A 14,309-nucleotide genomic window follows, 5' to 3' on the forward strand; every position below is an offset into this window, starting at 1 on the left:
TATTAGCAATTAAAGCTGTTAAAAATGGAGTTTCACAACAAGCAGCATATAAAGTTTTTGACATTCTAAGATGTTAGTTACAAGCTTGACTTTCTGGAGTAACAGAAACGGAAGCCAAGCCTGGACATTCAACTATTTTAGATGAAGAAGAAGAAAAGAAATTTTTTTGATTTTGCACATAATCATGCAGCTTTAGGAATCGGATTTGGTCAATTGTAATTTCTAAAATATGCTGAAAATTTTTCTTAAAAACATAAAAAGCATTCAAAAATGAAACTCCCACAGAAAAATGGTGGCGTGGGATCCACAAAAGGCACAAAGATTTAATTAGACGTCAACCAGAAGGCACATCAGCTATTAGACATCAGTGTATGAATGTTTGTAAAGTGTCGAAATATTTTTCCATTCTTAAAAATGTTTTAACGAAAAGCAACCTACTTCAGAAACCGCAAAACATTTGGAATATGAATGAGAAAAATGCAGTTTGATTATCGTTCTGGAAAATAAGTCGCTAAAAAAGGAGTTAAGTATCTACATTGTTGTCAATCAGGTAACCCAGAAACAATCAGTAATAGCTTGCGTCAATGCAATGGGTAACTCTCTTCCACCACATTTTATATTTAAAGGAAAAACGACTAAGTCTGTCTCGAGTTTTCAATTTAAAAATGCCCAAGAAGAAAGTACATGGAGTGCTTCAGACAGTAGTTGCACAAATCAAGACATTGCATTTCTATGGTTCACAAAGAGAATTTGCTTCAGAATTACACAGTAAAGCCATCAAGAAAGCTACCACACTAAATCTCGAGCTGCCTAAGGCACAGCGTGGTTCCACAGTTAATGCTCCTGCACGTTTCTCGCATGGAGCTTAGAGCTCTAATGTAGAACAATTAACTACAGATGTTATCTGGAGGTCAGGAGTAGCGGAAAGGTATGTGAGGGTGGTGCAGGATATGTATGAGAACAGTGTGACAGCAGTGAGATGTGCAGTAGGAATGACAGACAGGTTTAAAGTGGAGGTAGGATTACATCAGGGATCAGCCCTGAGTCCCTTCCTGTTCGCAATTGTCATTGACAGACTGACAGACGAAGATAGACAGGAGTCCCCTTGGACTATGATGTTTGCTGATGACATTGTGATCTGTAGTGAGAGTAGGGAACAAGTGGAGGTAAACTTGGAAAGATGGAGGTATGCTTTGGAAAGCAGGGGAATGAAAGTGAGTAGAAGTAAAACAGAGTACATGTGTGTGGATGAGAGGGCAGACGGTGGACAGTTCCAGTTACAAGGAGTTGATTTGGTGAAAGTCGATGAGTTTACCTACTTAGGGTCGAGGGTACAGAGTAATGGAGGAAGTGAGAGAGAGGTAAAGAAGAGAGTGCAAGCAGGGTGGTGTGGATGGCACAAAGTGTCGGGTGTGATCTGGGATAGAAGGGTGTCGGCTAGGATGAGGGGTAAGATCTATAGGACAGTTGTGAGACCTGCTATGTTGTATGGACTGGAGACAGTGGCACTGACAAAGAGACAAGTGAGCGAGATGGAGGTGTCTGAGATGAAGATGTTAAGATTCTCATTTGGGGTGACGAAGAAGGATAGGATCAGAAATGAGTTTATTAGAGGATCAGCACATGTAGCATGTTTTGGAGATAAGGTTAGAGGATCAAGATTGAGATGGTTTGGACATGTGCAGGGGAGACGGGAAAGCTATATTGGCAGGAAGGTTTTGGGGATGGAACTTCCAGGTAAGAGGAGGAGAGGTAGACCTAAGAGGAGGTTTATAGATGCAGTGGTGGAGGATATGAGAGTGGCTGGTGTGTCAGTGGAGGACACTCACGACAGGGCTAGATGGTGGAGTTTGATCCGCTGTGGCGACCCCTAAACTGGAAATGCCGAAAGAAAAAGAAGAAGAAGTTATCTGGAAGAAAAGTCTTTTCAAAGCCATTGACCACTCAGTTGCAGAACTGCAGTGCCGTTTTAACAAAGAAGGATTGCATAAAATTGCAAGCACAGAAGCTACTTTGATAGGTTCATGCACATCCTTAAGTAATGCAGCCACACTAGCCAGCATGCCACTGCAAAGTTTGTCAAATAATGTCGATGTTCCTATGTTGCAGTTACAGCTGCAACTGCTTCTACAGTTGTTTAAGGACAAGTCACTGCCTAAGATTTACACCACCTAGCAGCAGCTTTAAAAGACCTTGAACCAAGTACCCGTTGGTTATTTGACATGGTGGAACAGGTAGTTGTGTTGTGTTTATCTGTTCCATTATCCGTAGTTGGTTCTGAAAGGTCCTTCAGTGGATTGAGACGGCTTAATACTTGGCTGCGGTCAATGTCACAGAGTCGCCTCACTCACCTCGCTTTAATGCACATTAACAAAGATTACCTAGACAAGGTTGACATTACAGCACTCATGGAGGAGTTTGTGGCTAAAACTCGTGAACGTTCATCCGTATTTGGGCATTTTTTACAGTAACTGTAACTGTTTTTGGTAGATTTTGTTTTGTACCAAATATTTAATTATAATGATTTAAAAAGGATTGCAAATCTGCATTTAGCAGGGTTAATTATGCTTAAAAATTTCAGTGGGATAACGCCCCCCAAACACCCCATTCAGGGAGAGGTACCACCCATTTCTGCCTCCCCCCCCCCCAGTCTTTAAACACTTCCAGCGCCTATGGGGTTTTTCATTTTTATATGCGCATTTATATGCGAGTCAACCACCCATAAAATCTCTTATATAATTTTATATAAACAATAAATAGGCTTTTATATTTTTATATAGATATATTTAAAATAGAAACTAGGTAGTTGTCGCTGCAATTTATTTAAAAAATGGTTGCCGAGCCAGCGCTGGATTTATGTAACTTCGCATATGGTTGTAAAATGGAATTAAGTTAAACAATTACAGTTTTTTCAAAAAAAATTGTTCTTGTTTCCTGGTAAACGAGGTTAAAAATACTTAAGACGAAAACTATTTACAGTTGATGGTTTATTAAATTTAGTATTAGGTCTTTGTTTAATCATATTATTAAATTGATTGATTGATTAAATTATTATTTATCTAAATACTCATTTATCTAGATTTAAGTTTAATTATTTATAAGGTAGGTGTGGGTATTAAGGCCCACCTAACAGACTTTTAGTCATCTAGGTCTTAAAAGTTTAAAAAAGTATTTTTGATTGCTGCTTAAGATTAATCATTCCTTGATGTAAAAATGATATCTGCATATTGAGAAATTAATTATAACAAAAGTTATTCATGTTTTTTTGACATGCCTTAAGTGGGCCTTATTTCCCTCCCTTCTAGGGGGGTAGTAAGGTCCATGTAAAAAATACATAAAATAAAGAAAAAACAGAAAACTGTTAGAGAACATTCTTTTATTGCATAGTTTATCTCACATTTATAACATAATAAGTAATCTTGCATATTTATATACATCAAAAGAACCAATTATTTATACAACATTGAAAAACAACAGAAAATTAAAAAATTTAATAAAAAAATGTTACAAAGAAAATCATTAATCTTCACAGAATGGACATACTAACACTTCCTCATCTTCAGAATCATACCCCATGCACGCCTGGTGGTACCATACTTTACATTTACAGCATTTTCGCATACTTTCCACAGACTTTTGCTAACACAACGAACAAAACCAATCATTCACATCCACACTTACAGACTTACCTTTCTTTACATTTGCTTTTCCTTTGCCCTTATTTTTTTTATTACGAGCTTTAGAAGTGGAAGATTGAAAATCTTCTTTAGTCAAGGCTTTAGCAGCCTTTGCTTTTTGTTTGCCCTTATTCTTTTTACTAACAGCTTTAGAAGTGGAAGTTTAAAAATCTTCTTTTGTCAGTGCTTTAGCAACATGGTTAAAATATTTTTGCGGCCGACCATAGCCATATTTTTCTTTTTAGCAGGACTCGGCATTAAATCAGTGAAACTTGCATTAAGATTCATTTTGGGTTAATCAACTGATGCTGTTGTGGGACTGGGTTGATCGTCTGAAACCTTATGTAGATATGTAATTTTTAGTGGGTCTTATTACCCGCTTTGGACCTACCCTGTTTATTAATGAAGTATCCTTTTGTTTCGACACGTGCATAAATATTAGATGTTGAGTAATGATAACTAATAAATACTTAATACAAATAAATGCACTTGAAAAAAATAAAAGCATTATAAAATATTTAAAAATGTGAAAATATGTACCTTAAAAATAAGCCTTGAAAAGTTAATGATGGAACCAACGAAGTTACATCATTAACTATTAAAGTTAATGATGTAACTTTGTTATCTGGTTTTATCACTAGGTGCAAAAAAAGTTAAAGCCTTTTTTTGTGCGTTCGACAAAGCAAGAGCTTTGTCGAACGCACGGTAAAAAAAGGCGTTTTTTTTTGCTGCTAGTAATAAAACCAGATAACTCTAATGTTTTAATGCCGAAAAAAAAATTTGCATTTTATATTTTCCCTTAGTTTGGACTAGTGGGACTTATTACCTACACCCACCTTAATTATCATTAATACTCAAATATATACCCTATTGATGGAGGAGAAAATAGCAGTGCCAAGGAAGAATGTTACAAAAGAGCACATTGAAATGCTTAAGCATTTAGTTGAAAGAAATGAATCTACAACAAGCATTTCCACTTCTCTTAATTTATTTACACCAAAGTTATGACTTTTTTTGTAGTTTCATTTTACATTTTGTACTTTCATTACAACAATGTTGGCACCAGCTAGTACGAATGCAGATGTGGAAGTGCCGGTGTTTTTTATGGACAATTGTAAATTCTACCGGGTCTTTCTGTTAGACAAACACTAGTCTCTCAAGGCATAGCTATTAAGTATCTGCCAACATACACGCCACAGCTGAATCCAATAGAATAATTTTTTCTTCTTCTTTAAAGCATACTTATAAACAGAGAGAAAGGCCTCGAAATACGGATGGGGTAATCAGGAAACTTAAAAGTATTATGGATACTACAGAGTATAAAAATATAAAAGCCTATTTATTGTTTGTATAAAATTATATTAGAGATTTTATGGGTGGTTGACTTGGATATAAATGCGCATATAAAAATGAATAAACACGCACATAAAAATGAATAAACACGCATATAAGAATGAATAAGTGCGCATATAAGAATGAATAAATGCGCATATAAGAATGAATAAACACGCATATAAAAATGAATAACCCTGTAACATTTGTTAAGAGTAAATTCTTATACTATTTTTGTGAAATTTTTTTATTGATTGAATAAAGCATACATGCTTTATAATAAAACATATATGTTTTTAAGATATCTAGTATATATATTAGATATTTCATTTAAATAATATATTTTATTTATAAGAGTTTGTAAAAGTATCCAAAATCCAAAAAGTAACTCAATCTTTCAGTCCAAAATCCAAAAATTAACTCAATCAATCATTAACTTATAATGCTTAAAAGTTTTGACTTGCATCTGAATATGAAAGTAAAATAAATTTTCTATTGCAAATAGGTAGCAATGAGTGATATTTTTCTAAAGGTTGTTTTGCTGTTAAAGCTTTTTATCATTCACTTTGCTACAAAGCGTGTGTAAGGTGGGTTCAAATTAATATTGTTAGAAAATCTTCTCATCTATAAAGATTCATACTCGCTACTATAGATTATCAAAAGCTGATTTTGTCTCTGATCATTATTCTTCGCAGAGTATAAAATATGCAGAAAATAATAAAAGATCAACAGAAACCAATGTTTTGGTCATTATATATAACAAAGATAAAAAATGATCTGTTCGCGAAAGAAAAAGCATGTAGTATATTAAAATTTTGTAAAAGAAGGTAAAAGAAACCATTGCAAAATAAACCAATGTTTTAGTCATAAAAAGAGTTTGTGATGCTTAGATTTTTGCAAAAGTGCGAAAATAAAATAGAGAATTCAGATGAAAACACTAAAAAATTTTTATTTTTTAAATTTTTATTTAGCTGCCCCAAGAAGTCCTTACAGTCTTATCACAGAGCACCGCGGATAAGCATTTAGTAGTAGGAGGAGGGGCGGTATGTGAAACGGAATAGCTTTCTCTCTTATAACTACCAACTATAACTCATTATTTGTACAGGTAGACGATTAAAAACAAAAAATTATATTATTATATTGCTTTTCCATAAATTTTTGCTTGTGCAAAATACCGCCCCCCATTCTTTTTTTTTCTTCTTCCCCTGACAAATATTTAGCCATATCATTAAGTTGTAAAAATAAAATATTTACTGCTGTAAACATTTAATTTTACACAAAATAGTTATATTTTAGTATTTAGAAAGATTAGAAGTTAGGCACCAAATATGTGCAACGAAACATTCAGAAATACTTGCCTACGGCCTATGAAGTCAAAAACGAAAAGTGAAAATTCTCTCTGATCAGTCTCTTCGAAAATAAGCATTTGAAATGACTAAACAATCTCAAAACATTTTTTTAGTGACTTAAGTACTTTTAATACTAAGACCTTAATTTATTCCCAAATTTAGTATAAGTTAAAAAAAAATTTAGATTTTTTAATACTCGAGGCCGCTTATTAACTTTTACAGTTGTTTTTTTTATTAGAAAAATTCAGGTGGTTTTTTGGTTCAAAAAAAAAAAGAGATTTTTTAATTATTGTTTTAAAAATAAATAAAAAACCTTAAGTTTTTTTATTTATTTTTTGAAAAAATATATACCCGCTATGCAATATTGTTGCGCTTGTTTAAAGTACCCGCCTAAAAAGTGTATTAACTATTTTTAAAACGAAGAGTTAAGTGCAAAACGTACGTAAACTTGCGCAGCGATATCATTTTTAAAACGAAGAGTTTAGTGCAAAACGTACGTAAACTTGTGCAGCGATATCATGGTTAACACACAAAAACTTAACAACTTGTGCTTTTATTTTAAATTAATACCTTATATACAAACAAAAAAAATAATTATTTTTATATTTGAAAATTTTTAATTTAAAAAAAAATTTAGAAAAAAGCAAAGCTTTTCAAATTTCAGTTATCAATCGAGGTTTTGATTTTGAATAATAAAATTTAATCACTACTGTTTAACAAACGGAACCTGGTCTAGCACCCGTTGGTCAATCGAATTTCGCTTCGTCACTAATTATGAAAAACTTTTTGACAACTAATGGATTTTTGATCCGCCGTCCTTAGATGAACAAATAGCATTGAATTTAAACTTTACACGTTGGTTTGAACTACGTTTCCATTCAAAAGTAAACTTGATACCCAGCCTGCAAAATCGATATTATTCTTTTCTGCTTCAGCTTTTAGCATCCATGGATGTTCCTTAAACACCAATGATAACGTTGTTTTATTTTATGTTGTAATGTAATGTTGTAATGATAGATTATATATTTCAAAAAAAGAGTTATAAAATGTTAATATAAACATAAATAATTTAACAAAAATATTTACCATTAGTTCTTTTACATCTGGCCTTTCGTTAGGATTCTTTTTTAAACTAAAAAAAATGTATTTTTTCACTTTAAACTGTGTTGAAAAAAGTTTGTGATTTTTTACTAATATTTTATTGCTATGTTCTTTTAAGAACACTGAGCACTCAATTTTGTAGAATACATTTAAAATTATTCATATACATATTTTAGGGTCGGCAATGCCGAATGCCGACCCTAATTCCGAAGGTTGATATATATATATATATATATATATATATATATATATATATATATATATATATATATATATATATATACACAGTATTGGACAAAACATTTGCAACCAACATCGAACAATGCTAAAAAGTGTTCCTAATTTTACATGTCTTAAAAACGAAACGAACTATACTACCACAGAAAACAGTTCAGGAGTCTGGAGTCATAGCATGCCATGACACGAGCAATCAGCTGACAGGTGACAGCACACAGGCAGAATTTCGATGACAAATGCCATTTTGCAGCGGACAAAACAAGTGCAACTTTTTTGGTTTGATTCATTTTCTTAAGTCTGGTCCGTGTCAACGTCACGGAAGTTTTTTAATAATTAAAGGAAGTATCCAGAAGTTTCCAGAAGCATCCAGAAGTTTCCAAAAGAAGCATCTGGAAGCATCCAGTAGCATCCAGAAATATTCAGAAACATTCAGAAGCATCCAGAAGCATCGAATAGAAGCATCTAGAATCATCCAGAACAGGTTCACTTAGATTCATTTTACTATATAAGAGACATGTAAATCGACATGTAAATCAGTCAGTATATGGAAGTCAATCAGTCAGTATTATCAAGACAGTTTATCGAAGTGAGTTTTATCAAAATGTTTTATCGAAGAACATCAATACAAGAAGTGAAATACAACAAGTGTTTCATTACATCAATACAGTCCACATCCAACCAAGACGTTGTGTTCCACAGAGCATTATTGTATCATCACAAGGTAAATGTAACACGGTAAGCCTTGAGAAGCGTGATTATTTATTTTTATTATTTTTATGACTTCAAGTGCAAAAATGGCTCCCGACAGTCTTGGATTGAAACTAAGAAAGAAAATTATTGGCGATTACGTAAGTGGAATGTCACAAAAATGTATTTGTGATAAATATCGCGTTAAAAAATGGACTGTATTAAGACCATGTTCCAAATATCGTTCTACGGGGAAATGGCAGCAGATAACAAAGGTGGAAGACCGCGTTCCACCACTTCTAGAGAGGATTCTATGATCGTCAGATCCGTCAAGAAGGATCCCTGGATATCATCAGTTGAGATACAAAAGCAATTAGAGCTGCCTGTATTGGACCGAACAATCAGACAACATGCTGTTGAAGCCGGATTGTTTTCTCGACGCCCTACAAAGAAACCACTGATTTCATTAAAAAATCCAGAAGAAAAGACTCCTATTTGCTACATCTCATATTGACTGGAATGTGCAGAAATGGCGAACTGTCCTGTTCAGTGATGAATCGAAGTTCAACATTATTGGGAGCGATGGCATTTGCCGTGTACGTTGACCAGCCGGAAAACGCCTCGAATTACGTTACTGCCATAAGACCGTGAAGCATGGCGGAGGCAATGTAATGGTCTGGGGGTGTTTTTCTGCTAACGGTCTAGGTCCAATACATCGAAATGATGAATAATGGACCGTTTCATGTATAAAAATATCCTGAAAGATATTATGTTACCTCATGCTGAATGGAATATGCCAATAAAATGGGTTTTTCAGCAAGACAACAATCCGAAACACATTGCAAAAGTAATCAAGCAGTGGTTTCAAGACAACCACTTATCGGTGATGGATTGGCCGCCTCAATCTCCGGATCTCAACCCTATCGAGAACCTGTGGGAGATAGTCAACCGCAGAATTAATCGTGAAGGTGTTCGTAATAAGGATCAACTGTTTGAACAAATCCAAAAGGCCTGGGCAGCGATTCCACAAAGTTTCATTGATCACCTGATCGAATCTATGCCTCGAAGATGCAAGGCTGTGATTGACAACAATGGATTCGCCACGAAATATTGATAGCGAAATACAGCTTGGTCAACATTTTGTCGAGTTGCACTTGTTTTGTCCAGAAGGAAATCAACATGCAAAAAAATGCAGCACTTTTATATAAAGAAACTAAATTAGCATTATTTGGTTGCACTCGTTTTGTCCGATCTGTGTATATATATATATATATATATATATATATATATATATATATATATACAGAGCCGTAACCACAGTTTTGATATTAGGGGGGCCTATGGTTGTTTTAAAGGAGGGAGGGGGTAATAAAAAGTTTTGATTTTCATTTTAATGTATATTTAATGAACATCAAACTCCACATCTATGAAACAAACAAAAAAAAAGTAATACTTGCGTCAAACATCGTTTATCTCTACAAAAATGCTAACTGAAATTTCTGAAAATGTTTATTCGTGTTTGACATTTATTAATAAACTCATTTGCGATCTCAACCAAATCAATTTTGTCCACTGCTTCCACGTGAGTATGAAGAACTAGCAAGTTGTTTAGGTGGAAATATACTAATGTCAATCGAAGGTAGGTTTTAACTCTTTTTAAATTGAGAAAGATCTTTCACTAAAAGCATTAGTAGCTTGCATGACAAGAATCAGCTTGAAATCTTTACAAATTCGGTAAGTAAAGCTCTTTTAGAGTGATCAAAACTCTTGAAAAACAAGATGAGATCTTTGATTGTGAACTTTTTGATGTCTTAACCTAATGATGTTACAATGCTAGGGAGAAGGCCAATTTGTGTTTTAGCTAAAGATTGGTTAATGTCTTGACAGTAAAAGTGAACAGATTGCAGATAATTTTCCAAACTTTTCCTTTTTATTGACTTGAAAAGAACTTCCTGAAGATATAACCTATAGTCAGGTTGATCTAACTGATCTGTTTATTATAACTGATGAGATCGAAAGCTTCAAAATACAATTGGCGATAATGTTATTTTGGCGAATCATAGAAATCATGGCATTTTCCTTTTCTTGAGAATTTATGGTCAGCGACACCAAGCTGGGTTTTCTACTTCATAGCACATTCCCAAAACAGTTCGTGAATTTCGCTACTTCAGGATTTTTAAAAATATAAATATAAAAATCCTTTGACCAAAACCAGGATTAGTTAAAAAGCAACTTTTACATTAGCTTTTATTTTATTAGACACTTTCGGGATTTCAAATATTAACAACAACAAAAAAAATCGGCACGCGTTACAAACTCATTGTTCTTGATAAATAATGAATAGTAAATAATAAAAAGAAAATTTATTTTTGCAGATCGTGTGAATTATTTCTTAATAACGTAAGCTACTATGGTAAAAGTCTGATTGTTACAGGATATCATTACGTTCAGCATGTTAGGAGCATTTTTTGTTATAAAATTTAGTATTAAAACAATGCGAGAAAACGTTGTCACCATTCAATAACCACTATCACTATAAAGCGAAACATGAAAGTTGATTGATTCGGTAGAAAAATAAAATTCTAAAGGAAATGAAAGATATGGAATGTCTTGAAACATATTTTTGCATATATGAAAATATATCTGTTAAAATATTTAACATATGTTTTTCCCTAATAGTTATAATTTAAAAATTTTTTGGGGGGGGACCAAGGCCCCCTGTGGTTATGGCTCTGATATATATATATATATATATATATATATATATATATATATATATATATATATATATATATATATATATATATATATATATGTATGTATAAATATTTTTTTTTATATTTTAATAAGAGAAATAGTTTTCCTGGTGGTATTTCTTATTGAAATTGCCACTATTTGTTTTTATCAATCAACATGTCTACTGATGGTTACTATTCAGTTCTCAACGCCTCTATATGGGTGTGTTGATTCGGCCAGTATAAATGTTACACACACCTTCTCTTTAGAAAAAGGAACCTTTAGCGATAAAAATAAATTTGAAGTAATAAATAGAAAAAGCAAACTTTATGTTAAAAGATTTATATCTGAAAGTTTAGTTATTTAGTCAAGCTCTGAATAAGATCCATAAATAGCCTAAGCAATAAAACCTAAAAGCTTCAATTTTATTAAAGCACTGTGTGTATGTACGTATATATATCCTGATGAGAATTATAAGGAAGTTATAATATGTAGGAATCAATCATCAGGAAGTCTCCTGAAGATTATCATCGGAATCAGGAAGATGTAGAAACCTCCTGATGATACTAAAAAAAGAAGTAACTGACATTATTTTTACAATATTTTTTAACAATTAATGAAAGCAAAATTGAAATGTTAAATAGGTTTAGAGTTTTTTTTAGCAAAAATCCATTAATTTTATGAGGCATGATTGCTATACATACTACTAAGATCAAGTTGATTTTCAGTTTAGTAACCAGAAATTCAAACCAAAAAGAGATTTAGCTAGAAAATCCAAGATTTTACATGATTACATTTAAAAAGTGCTGGAGTTGAAGCATTTCATAATAAAAATGCACTTACCCAGCGAAAAAAGAATTATCCCACATGGGTTTTATTCACTGGGTAAAAGAGCTTTAATGGAAAAATTAAAGAAATTCAAAACTCATAAAAATTGGCAGATAAAAATATATTCTTAATTGAAGACAACAAAACATATTACAAGCCAGATTTTTCACAACTTCATGGTCAACAATTTTACTATAAGAACAATGATAAACCTATCAACATTAATTTTTTGGCAAGAATTTGCAGCTGTGGTATGAAGTCCTCTTATACTATCAATAAGAAGACCTTGACTGCTAATCTCTACATTAAAAAAAACTCCTCCAAAAAAACTTTTGTTATTTATAAAAAAAGCATTATAGCTGATGTCTCTTTTGACCTGATTTTTTCTCATTATTCTAAGAAGGTTCTCTAGCGGAGTAAAGATAATGTGACTGTCCTGAATAGTGTAAGATTTTAAAGAAAATTTTCATAAGACAGACAACAAATAAAAAAGAAAACATGAAAAAATGCAACCAATAGTGACAAGAAAAGGTGAAATGCAAAATGATGGTATCAATCTGCTAAAAAATTTGAACTATGGAAAAGTGACTCATCAGGCCCATACATGTTTAATGAATTTTGCTACTTGTAAATTAATAAAATTTAATATAACATTTAGACATTTTTACATGATTTTTTTTAGTTAATACACCTCGCCGAGAAGGCTACTACAGTCGAGGAGGCTACTGTAATTGTGGTTACAACTTGTTTCTCCGCGCATCAGCCTTGTTCGTCAAGGTTCGTGTTTCCGAGCTATAGAGTTGAGAGAGGGTTATAACCATTATTAAGTAGCCTCCTCATCTGTAGTGGCTTTATTGGCCTTGAGGAGGTGAATAACAACTCCTGAAGAATAACTCTCTACTCTAAAACTCCAAAATACAAACCTTGACAAACTAAGCTGCTGCGCAGAGAAATAAGTTGAGCGCGTTACCTCCAGGGACGTGGTGGGGATCAAACTCGAAACTTCTTGCTTATGAGGCAAGGGCTCTAGCACTACTCTGCTACCACAATTCTCTCTTCCTTAGTACTCTTCTTGAGAAATGCCCTCTTCCCTCCATATTTAACTTTGTGAGTATTATTCCCCAAATTTAATGTCATATAATCAAGAGAAAAAAAAAAGAAGTAAAGAAAAAAAAATTCTTACCATTTATTGACAAAATCACAAAAATCATTAGAAAAATACTGACTCGGTAACTTAGGTGGTTCCTACAGAAAATAACAGTATTACAACAACAACAACAAAAGGGTATTAGGCAAACATTCTTATACAAGCACATTGATTATTAAAATTTCTTTATAAATAATAAACTGGTATTTGGCTACAATTAAACAAGTGTTCAGACTTTAATTAATTTACTAAACCCTTTACCACACAAAACCACCCACCACACCCCAGGTTATGATGTGCATATGTAAAAAACATCAACAAACTATTCCTGTATTTTATTGTATTAAAACATTTAGACTTTCTAATTATATTCTTTAATGATATTCTTTATAGTCAGTATTTCGATTTTTAAAAAATCTAAAAAACTTACCAAAACATAATGATGTAAATTTACCAATAAAATTTATTGGCAAATTTACTGGTAAAATTTATTGGTAAATTTACCGGTAAATTTTAAATCGGAATGGGTAAATTTTCCTTGAAAAAATTTTTTTTTTATAAAAAAAATAAAAATAAATGGTTGGAAATGATGTATACAACCTATTTTTTTGTTGTTTTTATATTCTCCTCCCCAATGGTGAGATTGCTACCACAGTCAAACAGTCTAGTCATTTTTATTTATTAGTTTTTATACAACCCTCTCTCCACTCTTCAACTCCTAAACACAAGCTGAATAAAGCCATTGCGCAGAGAAACAAGTTAAGTGCAGACATGGTGGCTATTGCACTCAGAACTGATTGCTTATTAAGCGAGTGCTCTACCACTACATCACCATCACATTTAATCAATCAGCCATTTTTGACTTTACTTTCAAATCAATACATCCTACTTAGACACAACTCTCATTGCTATTCTACTGAAAAAAAACAACTCTTTATTTGCAAAAATAATTCCTTTTTAAAAAAGGTGTTGGTGAAATATAATGGTTTCTTTGTTTATTACAGAGTATCTATCTAAGTTCTCTTGTATTTTCTTCATCATTGGACAATAAATAAAAAAAATTAAGATGCTTTAATGCAAGATAAGCTAATGAGGTCCTATGACCTTTTACAAAGGTCAAATACTGGGTGCAACAATCTATCTAGAGCTCTGCCTTGTTAAAACAGAATTTTTAATAGACTCTCTACCAAATGTCTGTATTTCATGTTTCTGATT

The 14,309-nt window shown here is 32.6% G+C and overlaps 2 protein-coding genes across 2 annotated transcripts in view; one reads left to right on the plus strand and one right to left on the minus strand.

Annotated features, from left to right (window-relative positions):
* The first annotated feature begins 950 nt into the window (after window positions 1-950).
* On the plus strand, window positions 951-1,874 carry LOC136089732 (uncharacterized). Its single transcript, XM_065815805.1, has one exon. The coding sequence runs from the start codon at window positions 951-953 to the stop codon at window positions 1,872-1,874; it is 924 nt and encodes a 307-aa protein (XP_065671877.1).
* Window positions 1,875-6,895: 5,021 nt separating this feature from the next.
* LOC100213114 (dual specificity mitogen-activated protein kinase kinase 1) overlaps window positions 6,896-14,309 on the minus strand; it is a 36,560-nt gene continuing 29,146 nt past the window's right edge. Inside the window, exons 10-12 of the mRNA XM_065816511.1 lie at window positions 13,131-13,192; window positions 7,445-7,490; window positions 6,896-7,315 (exon numbers count right to left, since the gene is read on the minus strand). Coding sequence (XP_065672583.1) covers window positions 7,208-7,315; window positions 7,445-7,490; window positions 13,131-13,192 — 216 coding nt within the window. The 3' untranslated portion in view covers window positions 6,896-7,207. The remainder of the gene's footprint in view (window positions 7,316-7,444; window positions 7,491-13,130; window positions 13,193-14,309) is intronic.

Source organism: Hydra vulgaris, chromosome 13 (genome assembly GCF_038396675.1).
Source record: "Hydra vulgaris chromosome 13, alternate assembly HydraT2T_AEP".
Taxonomy (NCBI): domain Eukaryota; kingdom Metazoa; phylum Cnidaria; class Hydrozoa; order Anthoathecata; family Hydridae; genus Hydra; species Hydra vulgaris.

What these genes read in the sequence shown, in the direction of transcription:
- LOC136089732 (XM_065815805.1), top strand. Translation starts at nt 951, where the DNA reads ATGTATGAGAACAGTGTGACAGCAGTGAGATGTGCAGTAGGAATGACA.